Source organism: Notamacropus eugenii, chromosome 1, assembly GCF_028372415.1.
Source record: "Notamacropus eugenii isolate mMacEug1 chromosome 1, mMacEug1.pri_v2, whole genome shotgun sequence".
In the NCBI taxonomy this organism is placed as follows: domain Eukaryota; kingdom Metazoa; phylum Chordata; class Mammalia; order Diprotodontia; family Macropodidae; genus Notamacropus; species Notamacropus eugenii.
The window spans coordinates 615,991,546-616,017,391 of NC_092872.1; the positions used below are offsets into that span (position 1 = coordinate 615,991,546).

The 25,846-nt window shown below is 37.4% G+C and overlaps 1 protein-coding gene across 7 annotated transcripts in view; it reads right to left on the bottom strand.

The window, feature by feature from the left end:
* Positions 1 to 25,846, bottom strand: part of PSD3 (pleckstrin and Sec7 domain containing 3) — a 617,602-nt gene that overhangs the window by 122,503 nt on the left and 469,253 nt on the right. The window contains exons 1-2 of one of the 7 annotated variants that reach the window (XM_072634983.1): positions 23,129 to 23,218; positions 22,961 to 23,030 (exon numbers count right to left, since the gene is read on the bottom strand). The exons of the other annotated variants lie outside the window; for them this stretch is intronic. Coding sequence (XP_072491084.1) covers positions 22,961 to 22,990 — 30 coding nt within the window. The 5' untranslated portion in view covers positions 22,991 to 23,030; positions 23,129 to 23,218. Of the gene's footprint in view, positions 1 to 22,960; positions 23,031 to 23,128; positions 23,219 to 25,846 lie in introns of those variants that run through there. 7 annotated transcript variants of the gene reach the window in all.

The window sequence follows — 25,846 nt, forward strand, 5'->3', positions numbered from 1 at the left end:
GGATGAATCAGTATTTGAAGAAGATCTTAAAGTACAAGAGAATTTTAAAAGGCAAGGATGTGGACAGAGTATATTTCAGCCATGGGATATGGCTAACACATACAAATGATAACTCTTTGCCTGAAATCTAGATTATATGAAGAGAGGGGTGGCACAACAACCCTGGAGCTTCAAAGACGTAGCTTCAAGTCCAGCTCTGACACATACAGGTCATGTAACAGTCACGTGACAGAACCTCCCAATATTCTAGCCAACTCTAAGACCCCTGAGTTGTAGATAAAGTCTCAGTCAGCATCGGTAGAGAGGATTTCCTTATCTGAGGGTTCCCTTTAGCAATAAAATCATAGCAATAAAAGCATCTATCCCCATTCAATGAGAGAGAATACCAAGAAATTTATTCCATTAAATTTAAACTCCTCGAGAACAAAGACTGTTTTTGTTTTTCTTTGTATCCCTAATACTTAATTTAATTTATACAGTACCTGGTACATAATAAACAATACATGCTTGTTGAATGGATGAAATAAGGTGGTAAGACAATGTTCAGCCTTAAACGTGACATAAAGAGGTTTATACTTTGTCCATAAGGAAGTAAAAAATAACTGACAATTTTAAAGCAAGAATGTAACAGGGTCAGAACAGTACATTCGAAAGATGAATTTGGCCAATATGCTATGGGTAGATAAGAGAAGGGAAAAAGCCTGGAGAGAAGGTGGCTAGTTACAAGGCTATTAACAATAATCCAGGTGAGAGGGGATGAGAGCCTCAACTGGAATGATTGCAGGCTTAGTGGAAAAGAAGAGGCAATAAAACAGGATGCTATGAGAGGGAGGAAATAGGATGTGACAACCGACCACATTAGGGAGTGAGGGAAGAAGCAAATCTAGCTGTAAGATTTCAAGCACGGACACTGGAAACAATACGTAGTAATGTCAGTAGTGAGATTCTCCCTTCTCACCCAGGAGCCATCACTTACCAAAAAAAGGTTTTTTAAAAATAAGCAAAACAAATAACACATAGAAAAATAGGAAGTTATATGGGACCTTCCACACCACTGACTGTCCTGCTACCTCCTCCATTGACAAAGCATCAAGAGGAGATTTTTTTTCCACATTCCAGCTACATTTTGTGGCCAAGCTTGTTCTTTATAAACTTGGAGTTTTCATTTTCAATTGTTCTGCAATTGTTCTTCCATTTGCATGATTGTAGTCATTGTGTATATTGTTTCCCTGGCTCTGCTTCCTTCATTCTATACCAGTTTACATCTTTCCAATGCTCCTCTGTATTCATCATTTCTTACAGCACAGTCATAGTTCATTGTATTCATGAGTGCTTACCATTCTTCAGTCAACAGTCATCTACTTTGTTTGCAGTTCTCATATAATACAAAAAGTGCTGCTATAAATGTTCAGGTGAGTATAGACACTTTCTTTTGGTCAATGACCTGCCAGAGGACATACTACTAGCAGTGGAATCTGAGCCATTTCGTTTTCATGACTCCAACGTCTTTTCCAGAATAACTGTACCAAGTCAGAGTCACCAATAATGCATTAGCATGCCTGCCTTTCAACAACCCCTCCAACACAGACTGCCCCTATCTTTTGTCATCTTTTCCAATTTATTGAGTGTGAGGTAAAACCTCAGGGTTGTTTTGATTTCTATTTCTTTCATTTTTAATTATGTAGAAGATTCTTTGATGTGGCTATTAATATAGTATATAGCTCTTTTGAGAACTGTTCAAATATACATATATGTGTATATTCTACAGCATACATAGCATATATACAAGTTATCCCAAAAGACTTAGTGCAATTTAAAAGCTATTTTTAAAATAAAAAAGCTTAAAACTTCACTAAGACTCTTAGAAAATATTCTGTGTGTATACACACACACATATGTATATATACATGTGTGTATATATACACATGTATGTGTGGTTGCATGTATATACGTGTGTGTATATGCATACATGCATGTATGTTTATGTATTGTTCAGCATTTAATATATACATTAAATATTTAAGATATTACATATATGCTAAGCATTTGAGATATATGTATAAATGTGTATTTAGGCATTTTCTCCCCCAACAGATTGCTTCCTTGATAGTAGAGGAGTTAATTTTGTTTGTGCAAGACCTTCTCTATTTCGTGTAACCAAAATTATCTATCTTATCTTTGGTAATTGCATCTATCCTCTGTTTGGTTAAAAATTCATTCCCTATCCATAACTGTGAAATGATATGCGACATGCTTTCTATTCTAATTTTGTTATGGTATGATCTTTAATATTCTGGTCATGTATCCATCTTGAATTTATTGTGGAAAACGATATGAGTAAGCTGCTATGCAAAATGCTTTTAATAACCCCAAGCTTCTCTTTTAAACAAAGGTTTGACTGGGAAGATACAATAGGCAACAGATATATAAAAACAAAGGAGTCTGAGGAGGGAGAGAGAATTAACAAAAAGCATGAGAAAAAGAAGAAGGAAGAGAGTGGAGGGGGAGCCAGAGAACACAGTGGAAGGGGTTAGAGAGGACAGGGATCAAGAGGGGATAAGGATAAGGTGGATCGTTATAATGGAAGAATTAGCAGAGGAAAAAGGTTTTTTTACCCAGGGAAGGAGTGGGCTCTGAGTGACAGGTATTAGAAGATTAGGAGGTTGGAATGTTAACTCTAAGTTAGGAGGGGGAGCAAGCAGACAGAAGTGTGGAGAATATCTTCATTCCAAGGTTCTAATTACAATTCTGTTACGTGACGGTGCTTTCACAGGTCCCAGGTGGTACACCGCCTGAGCCCCAGCTATGCCACATCATCTCTGAGGTAAACTTGCTCCTGTTTGATTTACTGTCTTCAGGGATGTGGTAAATGCTACTGTATCTATGGCAGAGGTAGCCAGATCCTTGGCAGTTTTCCCCCTGAGACAATAGTGAGGGTCCAGAGTTCTGCCTGCACTACCTCTTTCCCTTCCCCTTAAGTCTGCATCAAAGGAAACAGAAGTTTATGGATAGCTTAGAGAATTAAGGTCTACATTGTATCTAGACATTATCCAACTTCAAGGCCTAAAGAGGCTAGCTGGGCAACTAGGTGGCGTAATGGATAGAACTAGAGTCTGGAGTCTGGAGTCACCAAGACCTGAGTTCAAATGTGACCTCAGACACTTACTACTGGGTGACTATGGCATAGGCAAGTCATTTACTCTGTCTTTGCCTCCATTTCCTCATCTGCAAAATGGGAATAATAGTGGCACCTACTTTAAAGGGTTGTTGTGAAGATCCAATAAGATAATAACTGTAAAATGCTTAGCACATAGTAGGCACTATATAAAAGTTAGCTATTATTACTAACCACTAGATAACCACAGTATCTTCTGCCTTTGCTGTGGTTGCTTGGTGCTTGTTAGACAGAAAGGAGATTCAACTTCCTAAAGTTGGAAAGGCAATATATTTCTTTTTTTTTTAATTATTATTTTTTAATGTTTAACAATCACTGCCATACAATTGAGATTTTATCCCCCCCACACCTACCCCCCACTACCCCCCTCCCTCCCCACAACTGCATACAATTCTGTATAGGTTCTACATATACTTTCCTATTGAGTATATTTTCACTATAGTCATGCTATGTAGTCAGACTAAAATAAATGAAAGAAATCATATAACAAATCAAAACATGATACACAAACACATACACATACACAAACATGATCTGCTACATTTTGTGAATGATTTCCATATTTCTTTCTCTGAGTGTGGAAGGCATTTTGCCTTGAGAACCAGCTTTGGGATTTTTTTTTTTTTATAAGAAGTTGTTGCGTTATTACAAAATTCCAAGTCTACCAGAAAAAACTCTCACACACTGTGGTCGTTGCTGTGCACAAAGTTCTCCTGGTTCTGCTCCTTTCACTCAGTATCAGGTCATATAAGTCCTTCCAGGCCTCTCTGAAGTCTTCTTGTTCATCATTTCTTATGGCACAATAGTACTCCATTACATTCATATACCATAATTTATTCAGCCATTCTCCAATTGATGGACATCCCCTTGACTTCCAGTTTTTGGCAACTACACAGAGTGCTGCTATAAATATTTTTGTACATGTGGGACCCTTTCCCATTTTTATAATCTCTTGGGGATATAGTCCTAGTAGCGATATTGCTGGGTCAAAGGGTATGCACATTTTTGTAGCCCTTTGGGCATAGTTCCAAATTGCTCTCCAGAATGGTTGGATGCGCTCGCAGCTCCACCAACAATGAATTAGTGTTCCAACTCTCCCACATCCTCTCCAGCATTTATCATTTTCTTGTTCTGTCATGTTTGCCAATCTTATAGGTGCGATGTGGTACCTCAGAGTTGTTTTGATTTGCATCTCTCTAATCAATAGTGATTTAGAGCATTTTTTCATATGATTATAGATATCTTTAATTTCTTCCTCTGAAAATTGCCTGTTCATATCCTTTGACCATTTATCAATTGGGGAATGACTTGTATGATTATACATATGAGTCAGGGAAAGGCAATATATTTCAACGCTGGTAAATTTGATTCTGAAGATACTAAGTGTATTAAGATGCTTTGTCTTAAATTTATGGGATAGCTAGCTACTGGACCTTGTGATTTCAGTGGTGTAGGCAACTCCTAGGTCATGGAACTTCCTCTCCCAATACAGTACGCTACACTCTTAGCAGCTAAAGGTCTTAAAAGAGTGGCCTAGAGCACTGAGAGGTCAAATAACTTGCCCAGGGTCACACAGCCCTCATGTTTCAGAGGTGGAACTCAAACTCAAGTCTTCCTGGTGCCAAAGTTAGTTATCTAACCTCTACACCATTCTACCTATCATGCTTCTTTTAAAAAGGTATTTTAAAGTAGATCCATGCATACAAAGATGTTTCTAGCTTAAAGAATTAAACACATCTATGGTATTTGAAGGTCAAGGATATTACTACATTTGAAATGTTGTTCTATTATATGCCTCGTTACCAGATCCAAGCAAACATATTATATTAGGGAAATGTTTTGTAACTATCTTAACGAAAAGTGAGCTTTAGGAATAATTCAAGTCTTGTTTATTAATTGAAGAGCAAACTATCAGGACATTAGGAATTGGGTAAGAATCTAACTTGGATATCATTTAGTAGGAAGCTTCTGAAAATAAATGTGAAAATGGAAATGAGTGCAGTTAAATTTACATTTATAGACCAGAGGATATACCCATTATATTTTAAATTAGCTCAGAGTAAAATTGGTAATACTAAAGATTCACCTGTTCTCTATCTCTTGTTTATATATAAATGATCTGCCTATCCAGAAGTCTGATAAAAAATAAATATTCACTTGCACCACACATAAAGGATAGAAGTATACTCTGCAAACCTATAAGGAACAATAATAAAAATGTGTGAATTTCATAGTTTCTAGAGTCTATCTCCACCAGTGACATATTATCCCAACCTAACCCTACAAGCAAAGAGGACAGCTATAGAATTTGTCATTTAAATGGCATCTAACAAAACAAGGAAGGAATACTTTGGTAACAATGCTCTCTTAGATCTAGTAATGCTTTTCACTATCATGAATGAATTAATTAGCCTATAATGTCTAATAAACGGTCATGCTAAAGCCAATCAACTGTCTCATCTAGTTGCTTTTGAGACCCTTCTTTAAATGGACAGCTTAGGGGAGAGGTACAATTTACAGCCACGGAAAAAATCTGAGAGAAACAGGACCATACAAGTACCATGCAATGTTGACTGAATGAATCCAGGGAGGATGTGAGGGGCTCCCCTAGGACTAAAGTGCAGAAATTTTGTGCTGTTGCAGAAATAACAAAATGAAAATGAAGTTGGAAGATCTAGTCCATAACTTATTAAATGTCTGACCCTGGGCAAGTCATTCAGTAATCTCTAGACCTCAGTTTCCTCATCTGCAAAATGAAAATGTTGGACTATTACATGATTCCTAAGGCTAAATTGAATGATACAGACAATTAAAACACAGAATAATATTTAAACAGGGCTTTATTGAACCAGTGGGATTTGAGCTGGCTTTGAAGGATAAGTAAACCACGAAAAAGGAGAGAGGAGAGATAAAGCAGCATATACAACGATAGGAAGAAGAAAAGCAAAAGAGTATAAAATGAGGGGCAAACTGGAGAATTATATAGAATATATATCTCTTTTTTACTTCTTTTTTGGTTTGTTTTTGCTTACACAGAAAGAAATGCTAGACATAGAAGAATCACAGAATTACCTTCATTCTCTGGACTTCTTCCCTTTCTCTTCCCCTCTCCCTTCTACTTCACTGCCTTAGGGAAACCTCCACCCACTGAACCCCATTCCCCATTGGTGATTGCTGAGATGAACCACTTCTTAAGGACAGGGGTTGGGGTGAAGTAATACTTCACTTCATTTCTGACTCCCTTTTCCAAACTGATCTTTCTCCTTTTCACAAACTATCTTGCACCTCCTGGCCCCTCCTTTTCCCAATTCCTTTCTAGGTCCGTTCTATGAGTTGTCTTCTTTTATTAGTGTATAAACTTCTTGAGGTCAGGGGCTATCTTGCTTATTAATAACTTCAGGACTTAGCACATCTTAGCATATAATAACTGCTTCAACGTTCTATCCCCCCACATACACACACACATAAATACACACACACATACACACACACCTGCTAGTGCCTTCTCTTCCGAGGTTACCTTGTCTTTGGTTTGTATATGTCTTATACAAACCCACACCTGCACATACAGTGCCCCAGCTCCCCATGACTGAGAGGAAGGGCTAGTTTGCTTTCTTCTTTATATCCCCAACACTCAGCACAGTGCTTGGTACTTAGTACAGTGCTTAATAAATGCTTGTTGACTGATTCCATTAGCCAAGGATATCTTCAGGTATGGTTTGCTGGTCTATCACATTTTTTCAACGAGTCTTATTTTCTCTTTCTCCTAACTAAAGATGATGCCACTTAAACTAGAAACAAGACAACATTTAAGGACCTTCCTCAGTGACACTTTCCTGACACTGAATAGGACATTATGTGTTGGTGAAATTGGAAGTACCTCATTTGAGGGCATGGCAGTGCAAAATGAATTGCCTCAACTACCAAGTACTGGGTAGTCTAGACTAATTTACATTTCCAACCTCTTTCATCTCACTTTTGATTGCTTCACATCTAGATAATAAGATGCAATTTCAGTCAAGAGAGAGAACAGCGATTGTGTCTAGGACATCTAATGTCTCATTTCTATCCACCATCATGCTACAATGTCTCCTCAATTTTCTACCCCTCAGGAAGCATATTTTCTACAAAATATGTACATGGATTTCAGTTTGAGTGATCATTAAAACTCAATGTATTTCCTGTCTCTCTGCTTCCTTCATCCTTCTGGAGGTAGGAGAAAAGCTCGGCACAGCCTCCACTCTGGCTTCTCAAAATTAGAAAAAAGGAAAAACCAACTTCCTAGCCTAAAAAAAAAACACTAAGACACAACCAGCTTCTGATGAAAGGACACAGTTATTTGAGGATTAAACTCCTAATATTTTATCAACATACTGGTTGTATTATTGTTATTGTAACAATATTATTATTATTACATCATATAATGACATTATTATATGATCTTGGTCAAGTCATTTAAATTCCTACTGTTAATGCAACTCTGAAGTTACAGAGTAGGTGTCAACCTGCATCAATAGAGGTGGTTTCCTCACCCAAGATTTTCCTGCACCAAGGACAGTCACTAACTTTACAATTCCCTATTCAATCAGCATTATGTTAAGAGTCTAAAAAGGGAAAAGACAAGTTCCCTCAAGGGACTAAAGAAGTAAAGTATATTTTTTATATTAATTTCTAGGTGATTGCAAAAAATCTCATTTTAAAGTAAAGATCATCTGGTTTGGAGTTTGAAGACATATTCAAATTTCAATCTGCTAGTTTCTGTGTGATTTTGGGCATCAATTCTCTGGATCTCAGGTTTTTTTTATCCAAAAAATAATGGGCCTGGGCTACATGACCTCTAACAGCTCTTCCAGTTTTTAAATCTATGGTCCTTTGATCCTACAATTTGGCAAATGAGGGATCTGCAGTAGATAAGGAAACTTCCAGCTCTCTATCCTACGCTCCTAGGAATTCTATGCAAGTATTTGCAACCACGGTCTAGGGGGATGCCAGTAAATGTTTAATCACAGGCTATCTGGGGAAAAAAAACGTACACACAAAACATTTTTAAGAAAAATGTGCATCATTAAGATTTTCTCCATCGCTTACTTAAGTCTAGACAATCAGCAAAACCATCAATCAAGCTCTGATTTACAGCATTTGCCAATTTCTGAGGTATAAATTAAGGCTAGGTAAGAAATGAGGCAAAAAAAAAATGGCCTTTTTTTACCTAATCAGGAAAAAAAAATTAATCTGTAAGAGGTTACCCTCAGGGTTTCAGGCTAAAACAGAAACAATTGTTATTTACATTCACTCTGAGCCATCAGATCCCAAATAAAGATCAAGTGAGGCTTGGAGTAGGAGCTGTTGTTGGTCAATCAGAAAAAGCCAGAGTGATTCATGTTTAAGGCATGGTCAAGAAATCATAAATGAAATTACATGGGGCAAAACAGTTAATTGTCCCAGTTTAATGATAGAATAAATAAGTAGGGAAGAGAAAATAATAAATCTAGTTTGTAATCCCAAGATATCTTTTGAGGTTTCAGTGATCAAAATTTATTTTCCTTTGGGACAGAGTACCCACAGGGTATGATTCCCTATGAGGAGGGAAGAGAGGAAGGAAGGGACAGTATTGGCCCACTGAACCTGGCCAGTTGGGTCCCCAGTGGGGCGGTCACTACTACCCACAGATTGCTCAGACAGTAAATTTAACAATCCAGCAAGGTAAGGAGCTGGCTTCAGCCCACTTCTGCTGAAAGCAGACTTCTGGATAACTTTCCTTTTGGATTTATTTTATGTCCAAAGCACAGGAACTCAAATCAAAGCAACTCAATCTGTATTTCACTAACTTCCTCACATTTAAAAAATATACAAGGCTATGGTCAGAGATGTCAATACTTCCTGAATCTGAATTTCATTTGGTGTAGGTGCTCCTTCTAATGACCCAGAACCCCTTAAATGTCTTTTAAGAATTCCCATAGGGATCCACACTTGAAACTTTTCTAGCCTGATAGAAGCTGTCTGAGCTTATTATGGTTGTCTAGAATCCAATCACCTCCAAGCCAGCTGAGACATTGGAGTGGGACTCCAGGGGATACAAGGCTAGACAGGACACTTTACTTCAACAAACTACCTGTTTATTGGATTAGAATACCAATGCTTAGACCACACTAGTTTAGAATGCCAGGCTAGAGTCACAAATTTAATTCATTCAATCTGTCAATTAACATTTATCGAGTAAAGAATAGGTGCCAGGCACTGTGCTAAGCACTGGGGATGCAAAAAGAGGAAAAAGACAGCTTCTGCCCTCCAGGATCTCACAATCTAATGGAAAAGACATCAAGCAAACACATATGGGCAAATTTGCTCTTATATAAAGGATAAACAGGAAAATAATTAAAAGGCAGGGACCCAAATTAAAAGGATACAGGAAAACCTTTCTGTAGAAGATGGGATTTTAGTTGGGACTTGAAGAAAGTTAGGGAAGTCAGCAGGTGAAGATGAGGAAGGAGAAGATTTCAGCTATGGGAAAAAGCTAGAGAAAAGGTCTGGAATTGAGGGGAGGGGATATTCCTCTCATGCTACGTGCAACAAGAAGGATGCCAGTATCATTGGATAGAAGAATGGAGAATAGAGTACAAGATTGAAAAGCTTTAGGAAAGGGCTAAGGACTTTGAATTCCAAATAGACAATTTTATATTTGATCTTGGAGGCAACAGGGAACCGTTAAAGTTTATTGAGGGGGAGGGCATGTGTGACATGATTGGAACTGTGCTTGAGGAAAATCACTTTAGTGGATGGAAAATGGTTTGAAGTGGGGAGAGACAGTCATGTCCTTAATCAGAAAGAGGATCTGTAAGAATTAGAAAAAACAATACTAATCCATCCTCTACACAGGAAAACCAACCTTATGAATACCATTTGTGCAATGCAGAGTTCTACCAAGTGGAGAGGATCTTTCCCTCTTTTTTAGAGTATCCCAGCACTACGCCAAGATGTAAGGGGAATGCTTTTCAGAGAAAATACCAGAGAGGAAAAAGAAGAGATCCTTTGCTGACCTCAGATTCAGGAGGCTGATTTTACTTCTCCCCTGCTGCCTAAACTCTCACACTGTGGCTGGCGTACATTCCCCTTGCTAAAACTTCTAGGACTCTGCTAATTTTCTAAAAGAAATAATTTGGAGTGAATCTCATGAGACATATTTATGCAAGACTGAATGTATTTTTTTTCTGTTTTTATATGAATCCTGCTAAACCAGTGGAGTAACTCTATTTCTCCATTATTTTTTTTTACATAAACACAGAGGCTGCAGAGTAATGGGATTATAAAAAGGCAAATAAGTCCATTTCCCTACAGATTTAGCACATAATTTGGGGGTCATGTGAAACAGAAATTTTAAAGATATAAATACAAAAAATAAAAAATAACCCAGAACCTTTCAATCTGATTTGAAGATGAAATGAGTGATTTCTTCATTTGCAAAATTGGGGTCTTAATCAAAAAAGATGAAGCACTTAGTATGTGCCAAGCCCTCGCTAAGGGCTGAGGATACAAGAAAGGTAAAAAAGTCCTTGCCTTCAAGGAGCTGCAATTACACATAAATACAAGATACAAGACACATACAGAACAGATGATAGGAAATCTCAGAATGGAATGTCTATCGGAAGAGGGAGGGTGGAGGGTCTGGAGATACCAGGAACGGAATCTTGAATAAAGTAGGTTTGGAGCCCAGACTTCAAGGAAGAAACTAAAAGGTAGGGATGAGTGGGGCAAAGGATTCCAGGCTTGGGGGATAGACAGGGAAAAGATATTTTCCCAAATAGTTCCTGAGTTTCTTTAGAGCCTGGACTGTCTTTCTTTTTATTTCTAGCATGTAGCACAGTGCCAGGCACACATTAGTTGCTTAATAAATGTTCATTGATTGACAGGCAATGGAATGGGGTAACTTGTGAAAAGAAAAGCAAGCTAGTCAGCTGGCATAACTGGATTATAGAAAAGTGTAAGGAGACTGGAAAGGGTAGGAAGGGACCAGGTTATGAATATCTTTAAGTACCAAGCTAAGGACTTTAGAGTTGACCTTGGAGGTAATAAGGATCTCCATGCTTTTACTGAGTAGGGAGGAGGAGGGTAAGATTGGCAGACCTATTCTTAAGGAAAATCACTCTGGCTGCTAAGTGGAGAATGAATTGAAATGGGGAGAAGCCACTTCTGAGCAGTGACAAGAGGCCTGAACAAGAGTGGTGACCAAATGAATGGAAGGAAGGGGACATACATAAAAAATTTTGTGAAAGGACAAGACTGGCAAAAGATTGGATATGTAGGGAGAGTTAAGAGTCTAGTATTACTGAGTTTACAGATCAGACTTATTGGAAGAATGGTAGTATACAAAGAAGCTCTGAATAAGTGAGGTTTGGGGAGAAATTTGCATATAATATTTATCTTTCAGGGATATTAAGAGACTCAACTGACATAACACAAAGAGGGTAGGATACGCCTGAAAACACAATAACAATAAATGTTGCTTATTTCTCCAACAGAATATAAATTCCTTAAAGGTAGTATATTGCATATAGTAGGCATTTGATGTTTACTGCCTTAGATTGGATTTTTTAAATTTATTTATATTTATTTAAATTTAAAAGAATTTATGCTTTCTCTTTTCACACTGCAAACTACGAACTGAACTAAATCTATGTACTTTGGTACCATTTAATTTTCTAATCTAAGCAAAGAAAGCTTTAAAAGAAGCATTTATTTTAAAACTACTCAGTGAATATTACATAAATAAATGCAATTGGGGAGGTATTGTTAGATTATCAGCTTTGATTTATCCAATTACCACACAACTGCCAAAGTGGTATTGCCAAAGCACAGGTCTCATGTTACTCACTTCCTCAAAAGGCCTCAGTAGCTCTCTATTGTCTTGATAAAATATAAATTCTTATGTCTGGCACTTTAAACCTGTCATAATCTGCCTCCAACTATTTTCCAGAACAATGGTATATTTTGCATTCTAGCAAAATTGTTCTGTTTGCTATGTGCCATACATATCTCCCTATCTCTGTTGTCTGCGATTTTATACAGGTTCTCCACCATTGCTGTAATGTTCTTCCTCTTAACATCTTCCTTCTGAAATTCTTGGTTTCATTTAAAGCTCAGCTAAAGGGCCATCTACTATAAGAAGTCTTCCTTTTTTTAAAAAAATTGTTGTTGTTGTTTTTCATTTTGACCAGTTCCTAATCCAACTAGATGTGAGCTGCCCCTCCCACTCTACCTCCCAGAAAATTATCTGAAAAGATTTATATTTATCTGTATACCAGCTGCTTCCTCCCTTAAGAGCAGGAACTGTTCCATTTCTTCTTTGTACCTCGAGAACTTAGTACATTGACTGGCACTTAGTAGGTGCCAATGAATTTTTTTAAAACTTAATTGAAATGTTCATTTAATGTACTGATCCAAATTTGACAGTCTTCACTTGGGTACACTTAACAAGCCCTTATTGTTTTATGGCTATGCAACTGGTCACAAAATAACCAGATTTGAGAAAAATTTTACAATTCCTTTTCCTTTAGTTGTCTGTTTTTCATTTAGTTTGATTAATCAGTCCAGGGGAATATTTTTCAAGCAAACATTAATAGTGATATCTCCCATGCCAATTGTTTTAATATACTAAATAACACCAATTCAAATTGTTTCCAAATAAAGAGACATTCACTGAAGCTTGATATGCGTCTGTTAGCAAAACACTTTAACTTGAATTAACAATTTTTTATTGTAAACATATCCTAAAAAATCAGGGTAAACACGCACCAAAATATAATCCAATTTAATATGGATTTATTCAGCAAGAATACTAGGTATTACTATGGGAACTACAAAGAAGCGTCAGCATGCATGACATGGTTCCTGCTCCCAAGGTGCTTACAAACCTTTTCATTTTAAGCCATTTAAAGTTCTTAGGTGATGTATTTTTCAGTTTTTCATAAATTTTTTTTGGGGGGGAGGGGGAAAGACAGGTAACACCAACAAGGACTTATTCAATTCTTAGTAGTAGACTGAGGCACCTCTCATGATTTTTTCCTCTAGCTACTGAATTGTTCTAAACTTAAAACGAAAATTTCTCTCAAAATGGAAGAAAAGTTTTAAAATATAAAAATAAATGGGCAAATCACAAACTCTTTAAAAGCCAGGAATCTATGTTTTATACATATGTACATGTCTCTGTGGTTTGCACATAGCTGAGGCTTCAAAAATATGCTTATGTGACATAATTTTCTTCTTCCTTCCCATTCTTTTAAAAACACATGAATATATTAAATCTACCTTTTCTTCTCCCAGTCCCACCTTTGTAAATATTCTAACCCTACTGCTGACATTGGGCAGAATCAAGAGACTGGCTACTACACCATCCTCAACAAGGGCCATCCAGTTTCCACTTAAAGGAAACTTGCTACCTCTCAAAGCAGCTTTTCCCATTTTTGAGTTTATTTACCTAGTTGGGCAGTTTTCCTCATGTGGGTCTGATCTTCGGTAGTATATGGATCACAACTTGCCCATGTCTTCTCACCCTCTGCACCTCTGGTTCCATGCCCTCCCATAAATCCTCCACAAAGGTTACTAGCTAAGCTTGTTAGCTGTTGACTCCTTGCTCTTGCACCATAACTAGCCCACCTCCTTGGCTGGTTGATGATATCCCCTCATGTCCCATTTCCTATATATAGCAATCTATTCACTCCTACCACTTTCTGCATTGCTCTTTAGGTGAGCCACAAATTAAATGTTTTAGACGGTCATATTCAAGGACTCGTAGCCATATTGCTTAAACAGAAGAATAAGTTAAAATGATGGATCTTTGTTGCAAAGAAATTAGAAGTCCTTAAAATAACCGCAGTCCCTTTATGGCATGCCAACTTACTTCTCTTCCTATTCCATTCTAGACCAAAGTAATTGTCCACGCACAGCATCAGTACAAGATATATGTACCCTACTGCATCTATGCAACTTGTACAGAGGAATTCTCTCTGTGCTTAGTTTTTTCCTATGAATACAGACTGAATTTCTGGGTGATCAGTCATTTAGAAGGATTTACAGTGGTATAGAAACTGATGCAATCAGTAAAATGTCAACCACAAACATATGCATCTGGAAGACCTCCTCCTAAATCTATATTGAGAATCTCTCTTCCACTTGGACCTTGAGCTAAATTTCTTCAGTGATGGCAATAAACACAATCGGTGAGAGCATTTCCTTGTTTTACGACCTGAAATGAATTAACAAAAGATCATCAAACAAGACTATCTCTGTTATATCTTTAAAGGAATTTTGTATGATTACCATGTACTCATAGGTTACACTTTGTTAGAGAAGAACCTCTAACACTGCAGCACTTTGCTATATTGAATCAAATGTCTTTTAAAGTCAAAGAAAAAGGAGTACAGGAACTTGCATCCTCTGAACCTTTTGATCAATTGTGTAACCATGAAGATGGGGTCAACTGCAGAATTTCCTCCCCTGAAAGTATACTTGTTTCTTTCTCCTACCTTCATCAAGAATTCACTAGATATATGTTTTTATTATTTTCATAGACTCTACAGTAATGAGAAAGTAGTAGGTGGTATAGTAGATAGAAGACTGGACTTGGGAGTCAAAAAGACCTGAGTTTGAACATGTGACCTTGGCCAACTCACTTAAACTTTCATTTCCTCATCTGTAAAAGGGGGATGAAAATAGCAGCACATATCTTACAAGTTAGAGCTGATCAAATGAGATAACACATGTAAAGGGTTTTAAAACCTTAAATCATAACATAAATGAGCAATTTTAAAATTTTTATTATTTGTCCTTTTAATGAGTTTTACCCAATGATTTTTATTATTCATGTTATTTTTTATTATTCATATCTTTTAAAAAAAATAGTAACAACAATAATAACATAAGATCACTTTTCTAGAGATGAAAGGGACCTCAACACAAAGGTCATGATATTTTTCCAACCACTAGCATCTTTCCCTCTTTTAGACATCTCGAGATTCAATCCTTCAGAACTCTCAAAAGTATGTCACCTCTAGTATGGTCCTTCTCTGTGTATACTTGGTGTTTAGCTTTTCTTCATCTCTGTCTTCTATCACACACCAAAGTATTTCATGCTTCCTCATGAAGCTCATTAGGGACAATGGTGTTGCATCCAAATATAGTGACCTCATTGTCATATAGAGAAAACAGCTAATTAAAGAAGGCTTGACAGACATTTCCCATTTCTAAACTATTGTCATCCTTACATTTTCAATCTTAAATGTCTTTAAATGTCATTATTCAATAAGATTGCTCACCCAACTATCTTTTTATTCTATTATGTTATGGAAATGTTTGTTTTATTTCATAAATTAAATATAAAGTAAAAATTTTCATAAAGAAATAGGCACATGTGGGATATGGTGGGGAGGAAGGTTATATTTTGTAGATGAGACAAAGACTTCTGTTTTGGACAGGATGAATTTGAGTTGTGTTCAGGATATTTAAATGGAAATTTCCACTAGGCAATTAGTGATATGAGAATAAAACTCAGGAAAAAGCTGATCATTCATATTGATCTGGGAATCGTCTGCATAGAGGTTATAATTGAACTCGGGAGCTGATGAAATCATGAAGTGAGAAAGAATAAAGAATGACCCAAAACAGAACATTTAGGTGTTCTCATGCACAGCTGGTGTGTGACATGGATGATGATCCATCTCGTTGGTGGCGGTGGTCCTTCCTTCTCAAAGAGGACCAATGACATCATAAGGGTGATATCATGACTTTAGAATGAATTGGATGAGCGGGGCAGAGACGTACCAAAGTCATCAGTCTCACTCTCTACTCCAGCGGCAAGAGATGGTCCAGGGTGATTCCTCTAAGGACTAGTCAGTAAACAAGCATTTTTCAGCACCTGTTGTGTTCGAGGAATTGTGCTAAGCACTAGAGATATGAAGAAAGGTCCAAAAAATCCCTGCCCTCAAGAAGCTCATAGTCTAAAGGAGCTTGAAAAGTAGTGGCCAAATAGGTAGGAAAAGAATGAAGAAAGAACAGGGTTACAAAGACCCACAGAGAGAGTATATAGGAGAAGAGTGTGGTCAACAGTGGCAACAAAGCAGAGGTCACAAGGGTTGAGGCCTGAGAAAAGGCAATGAGATTTGGCAACGGGGATTCTTAAGCTAGAGTTCATAAGCTGATTTTAAAAACTATTTCAATATAAGTGATTTCCTTTGTATTCCAAGGCTTTTATTTTAAGAAGTTTTTTTTTATTACTAAGCAGGGGGTCTGTATGGCTAAGGGAAAAGGCTCTCTCTCCCTCTCTCTTTCTCCCCGCCCCCCATATCCTATGTTAAGAATCTTTTGACTAAGAGATGATTAGTAACTCTGAGACAGTAGTATTACTTGAGTTAGTAGAAGTCAGTTGTGTTCAGGAGAATTCATCTGAGATTTCAAGGGATCTTATTACCTCAATCCACTGAATTACTATCAAGTGCTCAGAAGCCTCCCCCACGAGTCCCCTTCTTTTGTCCTGTTTCCCATATATGCTTTCTACCTACCTTCATTTTCACTGAGGCAGAGGAATCATCCTGTATGTTGTTTAAGTAGAACTTCCATTTTTTGACCCCTTCCATTGTATTCATATATTAATATATAGATAGAATAAAAAGATGACTGCACATGAAACTCCAAGTCTATTATATACAACTTGCTATTCCCTTCAAATATATAATAAACTTATGTAAATTTCTTTTTTTCTTTTTCCCATTTTTTGTCCCTCTCCCTAGCCATCAATATCTTTCCAGTCCCCCAGACTTCCACAATCATTCTAGTTCAGGCCCTCATCGCCTTTTGCTTTGGACTGTTCAAAAAGTCTTCTAATTAATCTCCCTGCCTAATGTTTATCTGCCTGTCTGTCTCTCTCATAAGCCATTCTCTACACAGCTGTCAAAGTGTTACATTCCTAACCCAAAGCTTTGACTACACTCAAAAGGCTCCTTGGGTGTTCCCTACTGCCTGTAGGATAAAACCCAGGCTCCTCAGTTTGGCATTCAAAGCCCTTCATCATCTGACTCTAAGTTGTCATTGGAAGCTCATGACCCATTTCATCCCTTCATGAACTCTACAAACTGGGCAAACTGGCCTGTCTGCTGTTATTCATGCATGTCGCTCCATCTTCTTAATTCATGCTGAAATGCATTCCCTCCCTCCTCAGCTCTGTCTCTTACAACCTCTAGCTTCCTTCAAAGCTTTGCTCTCATCATCTTCCTCATTCCTCTTTTCTCTTAATTGTTGGTGCTACCCTCCACTCCAAGAAATGACCTTGTATCTATATTAGGTAAGTTTTAAATTTATTTTTATGTTGCTTCATCCAAAAGAACATGAGGTCTTTGAGGCCTGAAACGGTTTTGCTTCTGGCATAGTCCCTTACAGAGAAGAGGAATTTAATAAATGTTGGATGTTTGACTGACTGATGAAACCAAGCACTTATTAAGTGATCATTGCTCTCTATTTAAGTGCTTACTAATGAGCCCTTTAATAACATGTTTTGCAAAGGAGGAAAAGTGAAAGTCAGTGCCATAAATAGTAGTAAAAAAATACCTTATTTCTCTTTAATATGTGTGTATATACACATTATATACATGCTATACACACGTATATAAAAATATGAGACATTTGACCTTTTCAAATAACTTCTGTTATTCAAAGATAACAAATGTTGACTCGGCAGGCATGGACAAGCTCTTTCACTATTCTGATAATAAATGGAACTTACTGAGGGCAACTCTCTGTCCATTTACCAACTCCTCATTTCACTTGGTTTTCAGATCCCTATTAGCCAATTTTGCTTTTTAGTCTGGTTCATACCTGGAGACCTGGAGCTGTCTGAGTTTGATTACAGAGCATTCTAGACAACACAAATAATATTGACACAACACTTCAAAGTCCCATGATTCCATTTCACCCTGTATAAAGCTGGGAAATAAAACAAAAACTTAAAACAGTCTTGGGATTTTCCACCAAGATAAGTGCAGTTTTCTGTTTTGTCTGATATTTTCGCCCTCTCATCCCCAGTCCTATCCCCTTTAGAGCTGTCAGTTCACTCCTTCCTAAATCAATTTTCTTAAATGGATCTTCTTAAACTTTTAAAATTCTAAATCAATTTTCTTAAAACTGTCTTATAAATTTACTTCTTTGTCTACAAGTTTTAATTCCCCAATAGAAGAATACAATGTCCTTGAGGGCGGAGGCAGTTTAATTTTTGTCTCTGTACCTAGCTCCTAGCATAGTTCATTATACACAGTAGGCATTTAATAAATAACCACTAAATTGAATTGAAATTCACACAAACATAACCACATACAATGGTTTCCCTTATTTTATCTATGGTTCTTGGTCTCCTTTGCTAAAGGCAGTAACAGCATTGAGTAGCATACCTTCGTAATAGTATTAACCTTCTCCAGTAGATTTATATTTAGGGGCAACCTAAACTAAAATTTTAAAAAAGAAATATGTACCTAGATCTAACAGGCAGTACTCTGCTATGGAGGAAACCCTCAAGGGTCAGACAGATATATGAACTTACATCCCTGTCCAAATAGGTTCATATGCAAACCAAATTTCCATATACTGAGTAATCTAATATAACAATTCTGAGAGCTGGGAAACATAGATGCTGTTAATTTCTACTCCATTTTATTCCATATCCCATTTAAGCTTCTCTTTCCATCAAATCTCGGTAAACAAAAGTCAACTCAATGTATCTGGTATTATCTCCTAATTCAGAATATTTTTTTTCTGTACTAATTATCATTTCTATTTTCTCTCTTCCAATTAGCTTCCCTAAAGGAGATATGGATTTACCAAATAAGAAGATAATTCTCTTATTCATTATAAAAGCATCCAAAATAATCCAGGAAAAATTTCAGTATTGGATTTTGTAGAGTGTACGTGCATATGTGTATGTGTGTCTGTGTATGTGTGTGTGTCTGTGTATGTGTGTATGTAACTAGATTAGAATTCATCACTATTTCACAGCCTCCTACAGCTGTTGAGAGTCAGTGTTCACATCATGTACCCTGTGGGCCATATAAAATAATGTCTCATAACTCAAGGAAATAATGGAGGTATACTTTCAAGCATTCCAGTAAATGACAGGCAGTATCTTTTAAAATGCCTGAGAAAAGGGACTGAATTCTATTTGATGATTATACGCATTTAGGTGGATACAAACAGTTGAAAAAAAACGTTCTTTATCATAAATGAATAATAAAAGAGTCTCACTGTGGTCTCTGACATTTAGACAGAATGCCAGGCAATGGTGCCCTGTCATTTTACTGAATTAGAGCAAAGAAGGGAAAACAAATTGATTATTTTAAATGGATTCCATCTAGAATGTTACAGGTGGCCAAAACCTGGCACTGTATCACAACTGCTTCAATACAAATAACAACATTACCCTACATTCTTATTGCAGCTTTACAGTTATGAAGCCACCAATATCATTTGATCCTCATAATGTTAAGGTAGGTAGTTCTGGTATTACTTTCATTCCATTCTCATGGCATCCCTATGCTAAAAATCTCTCCTCTTCTCACTCTCTTCTAAACCCTGTATAATCTCATCATTTGATTGACATTACTCTCTCTAAAGTTACCAATGATCTCTTAATTGCCAAATCTAATGGCCTTTTCCTCAGTCCTCATCCTTCTTGACCTTTTGGCAGCATCTGGCACATTATCTTCTTTTCCTGGACATATATATTCTCATTCTCTCTTTCTCTCTCTCTCTCTCTCTCTCTCTCTCTCTCTCTCTCTCTCTCTCTCTCTCTCTCTCTCTCTCTCCATATATATATATACACATATATATGTACACACACACACAATCTCGCCCTCCCTACTTCCCTCCATCTTTCTTTCCCTCCCATCCCCCTCTGCCTCTGTCCCTCTTTGTGTACGTGCGTCTCTCTCTCTCCCTGACTCCCTCTGTGTGTGTGTCTGTCTCCCCTATGCTTCTCTCTCTTTTTCTCCCTCACTCCCTCCTCCTAACTCTTTCTCTCTCTCTCACCTATCCTCAATTCAGCTATCAAACAGATCTTCCTAAAGCACACCTGATCATGTTATCCCCTGTTCCCTGTAAATTCCAGTGGCTTTCCTGGTACCTCTAGGATCAAATATAAATGCCCACATCTTGCTTTTAAAGGCCTTCACAACCTGTCCCCTTCAAACTTCCTAGTCTTCTTACACTTTTTACTCCCCGCCCCTATATTTTACAATCCAACAATCTCCATCTTGCCATTCTCCATACAAGACACTCTGTCTCCCTTTCCTGGCTATCCATCCCCCCATGTCTGGAACATTATTCCTCATTTCTACCTCCTGGCTTCCTTCAAGACTCAATTCAAATACCACCTTCTCTAAGAGGCCTTTTCTGAATCCTATCCCCTTTACCCCACTGCCAATGCCTTCCCTCTGAGAATATTTTCAATTTAGCAATATGTCATGCATGCACATTGTGGTTTCACCAGTGGAATGTAACCTTGTTGAGAGCTGAGATCATTTTCACTTTTCTTTGACTCCCCAGAGTTCAGGATAGTTCGTGGCACAGTAATAAAGACTTTGCTGACTGAGTAAGTAAATGAACCTGAACTGGTTCCCAGACCTGAAGGCAGAGAGTTATGCCCTATGGTGAAAGTGGCATTTGAACTAGACCTTGAAGGATAGGCTATATCATGAAAAGTAGAGATAGAATTCCTCACTTTTAAAATGGCATGAACAAAGTTTTGCAGGTAGAATATCTTTAGACATGTTCCATTTTTTAACTGATTTTGTTCTATGTTGGGATCAGGAAACCTAGTTAGAATAAAACTCAAAGTACACAAAAAAACAAGTATGACAAAAGACTGTTACCAATTGGTTGGAGCAGGGTTAAGGAGGGCCTTGAATGCAAGGATTAGGTGTTTGAATGGGACCATGTAGTGAATAGTATGACAATAAAAATTTTTTAGCAAAGGGAAGCAATAGTAAATTTGTTGATAAGGAAGTCACTGGCAGACATCACTGTTCAAAGAACAGTTTCACTTTGTGATGAAAGCCAAAGCCAGATTGTCAGGGGTTGTAGGCTGAGTGGGTGGTCCTAAACTGTGACATTAAGTATAGACTACTATTTCTAGTGATTTGGAAGGAAAAGGAAGGAGGATAGGAAAGGAACTATAAGGTTGAGGGAAAGCTGTTTTAGGGTAAAGGAGACCTGTTAAATTTGTAGGCAGATGGTAGAGTCAGTGGAGATGAAAAAATGAAAAAAAAAAATTTTGAGGGAGGAGATTATCAATGGAGAAAGGTCCTATGAGGAAGGGGAAAGGGATAAAACCAAATGTCATCAATGGGTCAAGGAAATCTACACATCTAGAGGAAGATGTATTTTTCCCTCCTTTATATAAACAGTTAAGGTTCCCATTTCTTGGACTTCTTGCTAGAAAGGATGAGAAATAAAAAGTAACTAGGTAACTCTTCATTCTCCATGTCCATTAGTAGCTCTGCTTGCTTTCAATTCCAAGGAACACCTTGACTTCCCCCTTAGGATGAGCCGGATCACCTGAACTTTCATCACTATTGATGAAAGCTAATTGACTCAGCTTTTGATACCCAACATCCTCTCAACTTCCTCTGACTGGAGGGGTGATAACTGGAGCAGTGAACTCTTTCCAAAACCTTTTTTTATAGAGGGCTCTGAATATTCAGAACTTTCCAGGTAATGCTCCTTTCTCCATCAGTAGCTCTGCTTGGTTTTGACTCCATTGAACATCAAGCCCCCAAGCCAGGTAGCCCTGGGTAACTCTACACCTCAACCCCACACTCCTTTCACTTTCTTTTATAGATAGTCTTCCCCATTAGATTGGAAGCCCATAAGGGGAAGGTACTCATTTATATCCCTAGCACAGTACAGTGCCTAACAAATAGTAGGCACTTAATAAATGTTTATTGAATTGAACTGAATAATCAAGAGTTTTGATGAGATCTGAGTAGTGACTTGAGACAACTAAAGAGGATGGGGAAAGATCTGATTATATTTAAACAAGAGCCACAATTTATGCACATGATTCTATAAGGAGCTGGGGCAAAAGACTGGGGTTCCATAGATCAAGATCATCCAAAATGAACTGAATGTGTATTAAAACCAACAACAGGCCTGCATATGATTTTTATAATAGCCTTGGTGACCAATGAAATGATGAAGCCGTTTTCTAGAGATGAAGCTAGATTTTACAAGTACACTACTATTCCAAGACCAGCTTTAATAGGGCTTCACTTTCTAGTAAACTGGAAGTATTTAACAACCTGAGAATTTAATGAGATAAGAGAAAATGAGATGATGTAACTTACTACTTTCAGAAAGACTATATCCAACAGTTAGATGAAAAGTTCCCAAGAAATCTAATTGGAAACAACAACAAAAACAAACATAAAAACAACCTGCCTGAAATGAGAAAGATCTTGAGAATACATTCAAAGTCCCAGCTCTGAGGCCTTGGGCAAATTACATTCCCTTTTCAATAGTCAGTTTCTCCTTCTTTCACAACAGGAAGAAGTTAGAGTAGATAATTTCTAAGATCCTTTCCAGTTTTACCATTCCATGAAATCTATAAGATGGACTAATGAGTACAAACCACAAATTATTATCAGATCATGGAAAATAGATATACAGGTCTTAAGAGAGAAAGATAAGTGTAAAGGATTTAAGACTAAATATGTTAAACTTTAACTGCTGATCTAAAATCAAAGATACAATAATTACCAGGTAATAAATGATTGAGGATTTGTCCATGTTGTCCAGTGGCTCATCCTGTCCACATCAGTATGGACAACTAAATAAAACAATTTTCAAAAGTTTAATAATGAAGTCAATCTTCAGTACACTCATCCCCATTGTGTTTAACCCAGTTAAACATCAATCCCACACTACCTTCTTAATCAAAGATGAGTGGAAGGAGCTGAGTGGAAGGATCCTGGAAAGTACTTGTGGTGGTCTTTCTTGCCCAAGAACCAACACAGTCCACGGTCTCCCTGGTTATTTATACCTCTATAGAAGTTCCAGAATGTTAACCTCAAGTTACATCACTAAGCTCTGATCTTTTTCAATTGTCTAAGAAATTCTGTTATTTTTTCCCCTGCACTGCTTTGACTCTCTTGTCCTTGTCCTTTTTGGTTTTTTAATTTGTCTGCCCCCACCCTCGGGCTCTAATGAGAGTGGTATTATAAATGATGTGTTAAAAAAATGATAACGTGGTTCCAGATCATCTTTCTTCAGTTCAAGAACTGGATCTACATTTTTAAATAGTTGTTTGAGAATACAGGGATTTCTTTAAGCATTTTAAAGCATTTTACTCCAAGTTGTGAAACTAAAGGCCCATGATTATTTTAAAGACAAAGGGCTCAAAAGCAAACATATTAACTAGCCCACTGCTCAATTTTAGGAGAATAATAGACATTTGGGAGTGTGAGTGGAATAGGTGATGATGAAAGTGAAGCTCTGATTTTAACTAAGTTCAAAGGCCAACAGATGTCCCATGTAAGGCACACAGGTTCTTCAAGTTTCTCCCCTACTGAATGGCTACAGGGATGCAGAAGAAATGCCTCTTTACCAAAGTTCCTATTCAGTCTAAAGAAGTCCAAGCACCAAATCAAGAAAAATCATACATTACTTGACCATTTGCAGTTTCAATATACATACACACAAATGAAACTAGCCAAACTTAAGGGTTCTGGCAGGGCTAATTGTCTAAGCAAGTGAAGTAAGTTTGCTACCCATGGTGATAAGGTCAGAATGTTCCTTACTTGCGTAACACTTATTGAGAAGAAATACAAGAAGCCATAATACTATGGCACAATGTGCAAGAACCTAGAGACATAAAAATGAAATAACACTCTGTCCTCAAAGAGCTTGAAGTCTGGGAATGGAGTAAAAGATGGAAAATAAGACACGTTCATAAATAAACAAAAGAGGAGTGATGAAGAGTTCCTATGAAAGTCGTATGAAAAAATTGAAGGAGCATGAGAACACTTTTAAGAAGGGGGATCAGAGATGACAACTAAGTAGACACAAATGAGCTAGGCTTTGCAGGAAGAGAAGGATTTCAACAAGAGGAAATGTGGAAGAATTGTACAGCTCTAGGAACTGAGGGAAGCAGGAACAAGTCATGGAGGTAGAGGAAGGCAGGAACTGCCAATAGCCCAGTTTGGCTAGAATAGGAAAGGCAAGAAAGTCTGCTATGCAAAAATGCGGCTGAAAAACTAAATAGGGACCAGAGTACGAAGGGACTTGACTGCCAGGGTAAGGACACAGTGTTATTATTGTTACTGTTACTTTATGTGGCAGGCAATGGTGAACCAACAAAAGGTTTTTGTTTGTTTTAATGTGGAAGATTATTTTAACAGCTGTGTAAATAAATAAGGTTATACAATCAAATACGTTGTAATGGAGGAACATGAAGCTTGGAATCTTGTGGATTCAGTTCAAATCCTAACTCACCTAAAACCTCATCTTGAACAAGTTACTTCCATTCTCTCATGCTTCAGTTTCCACATCTGTAAAATGAAGGGTATGGGTTCTTAAGGTCCCTTTCAGCTCTAAATCTAGGATGTCCCATAATATTGCATCCTACCCAATGAATCCAATGCATTTTAACTATCTCTAGACTAAGGGAGTCAGTCTTGCTATCTGGATGCATACTGGCCATTTTTCTGATAACAATCATTGACTATAATAGACTATAATCTGGTCCAACTTCTTCATTTTACAATAGAAAACTAATCTGTTTTTCCCAGCTAATGAGGGTTTCCACCAATAAGAGAAGCTTGTTTACTAAGCACAGAATGGACTGGTTCTGGCTTGCTTTCAAGTTAAAAATAAACAAAAAGGGAAATCACAGAATATTTTTAACTGTGGTTATGAAATCAGTCTCTAAATATTACAAATCTGAACATTTGAAAAGCTAGTTAGAGAAGAGATAGTTTCACGCATGTAGAAGGTACACAGCCATTCATTACCCATCCTTTCCCCCAGTTCTAGTCTTCCTTGTAAAACATGGGAGGCGAGGAAGCCCTCCTCAAGAGTTACCAGAACCTGAAAACCACCAGGACTGCCTGCTTCAACAGGGCTTTGTAATGACTTCCTCTGGCTTGCCTCTGTGTATGGATTTGACTCCCAGTAGGAGAAGTGATTAACATTCATCTAACAATAACAGGGGAAATACAGCTGGCAAAACCTACAAAGACTAGAGAGAAAAGAGTGAGAAGGGACTTTCCTAAGCGCCCTACATCATTCCAGCTCCTTTTTTCCAAAGTAAAATTAGGTACTCCTATGGCCTGGTCTTGTAGTAACTGCCTTTGGGTTTCTGTTCTAACAAGCTTACATTTCATTTAACCTCTTTCCATTAATGTATGTTTGCTGAAAAACATGCCTCAAAAAAGATAAAACTTAACTTCTTTGCCCTCTGCCCCCAGATCTTTAACCTTTACCATAAAGAACCTTTATTGTTCTAAAAGTTATATTCTTAGAAATTCAAATCTCAGATTCACAGAACATAGAAATACTGAGTCCAAATATTTTTAGAGTTAAGGAACAGAGACCCAGAAGGAGTAAGTGCTGGGCCCCAGATGAGAATAATTAGTGGCATCATTA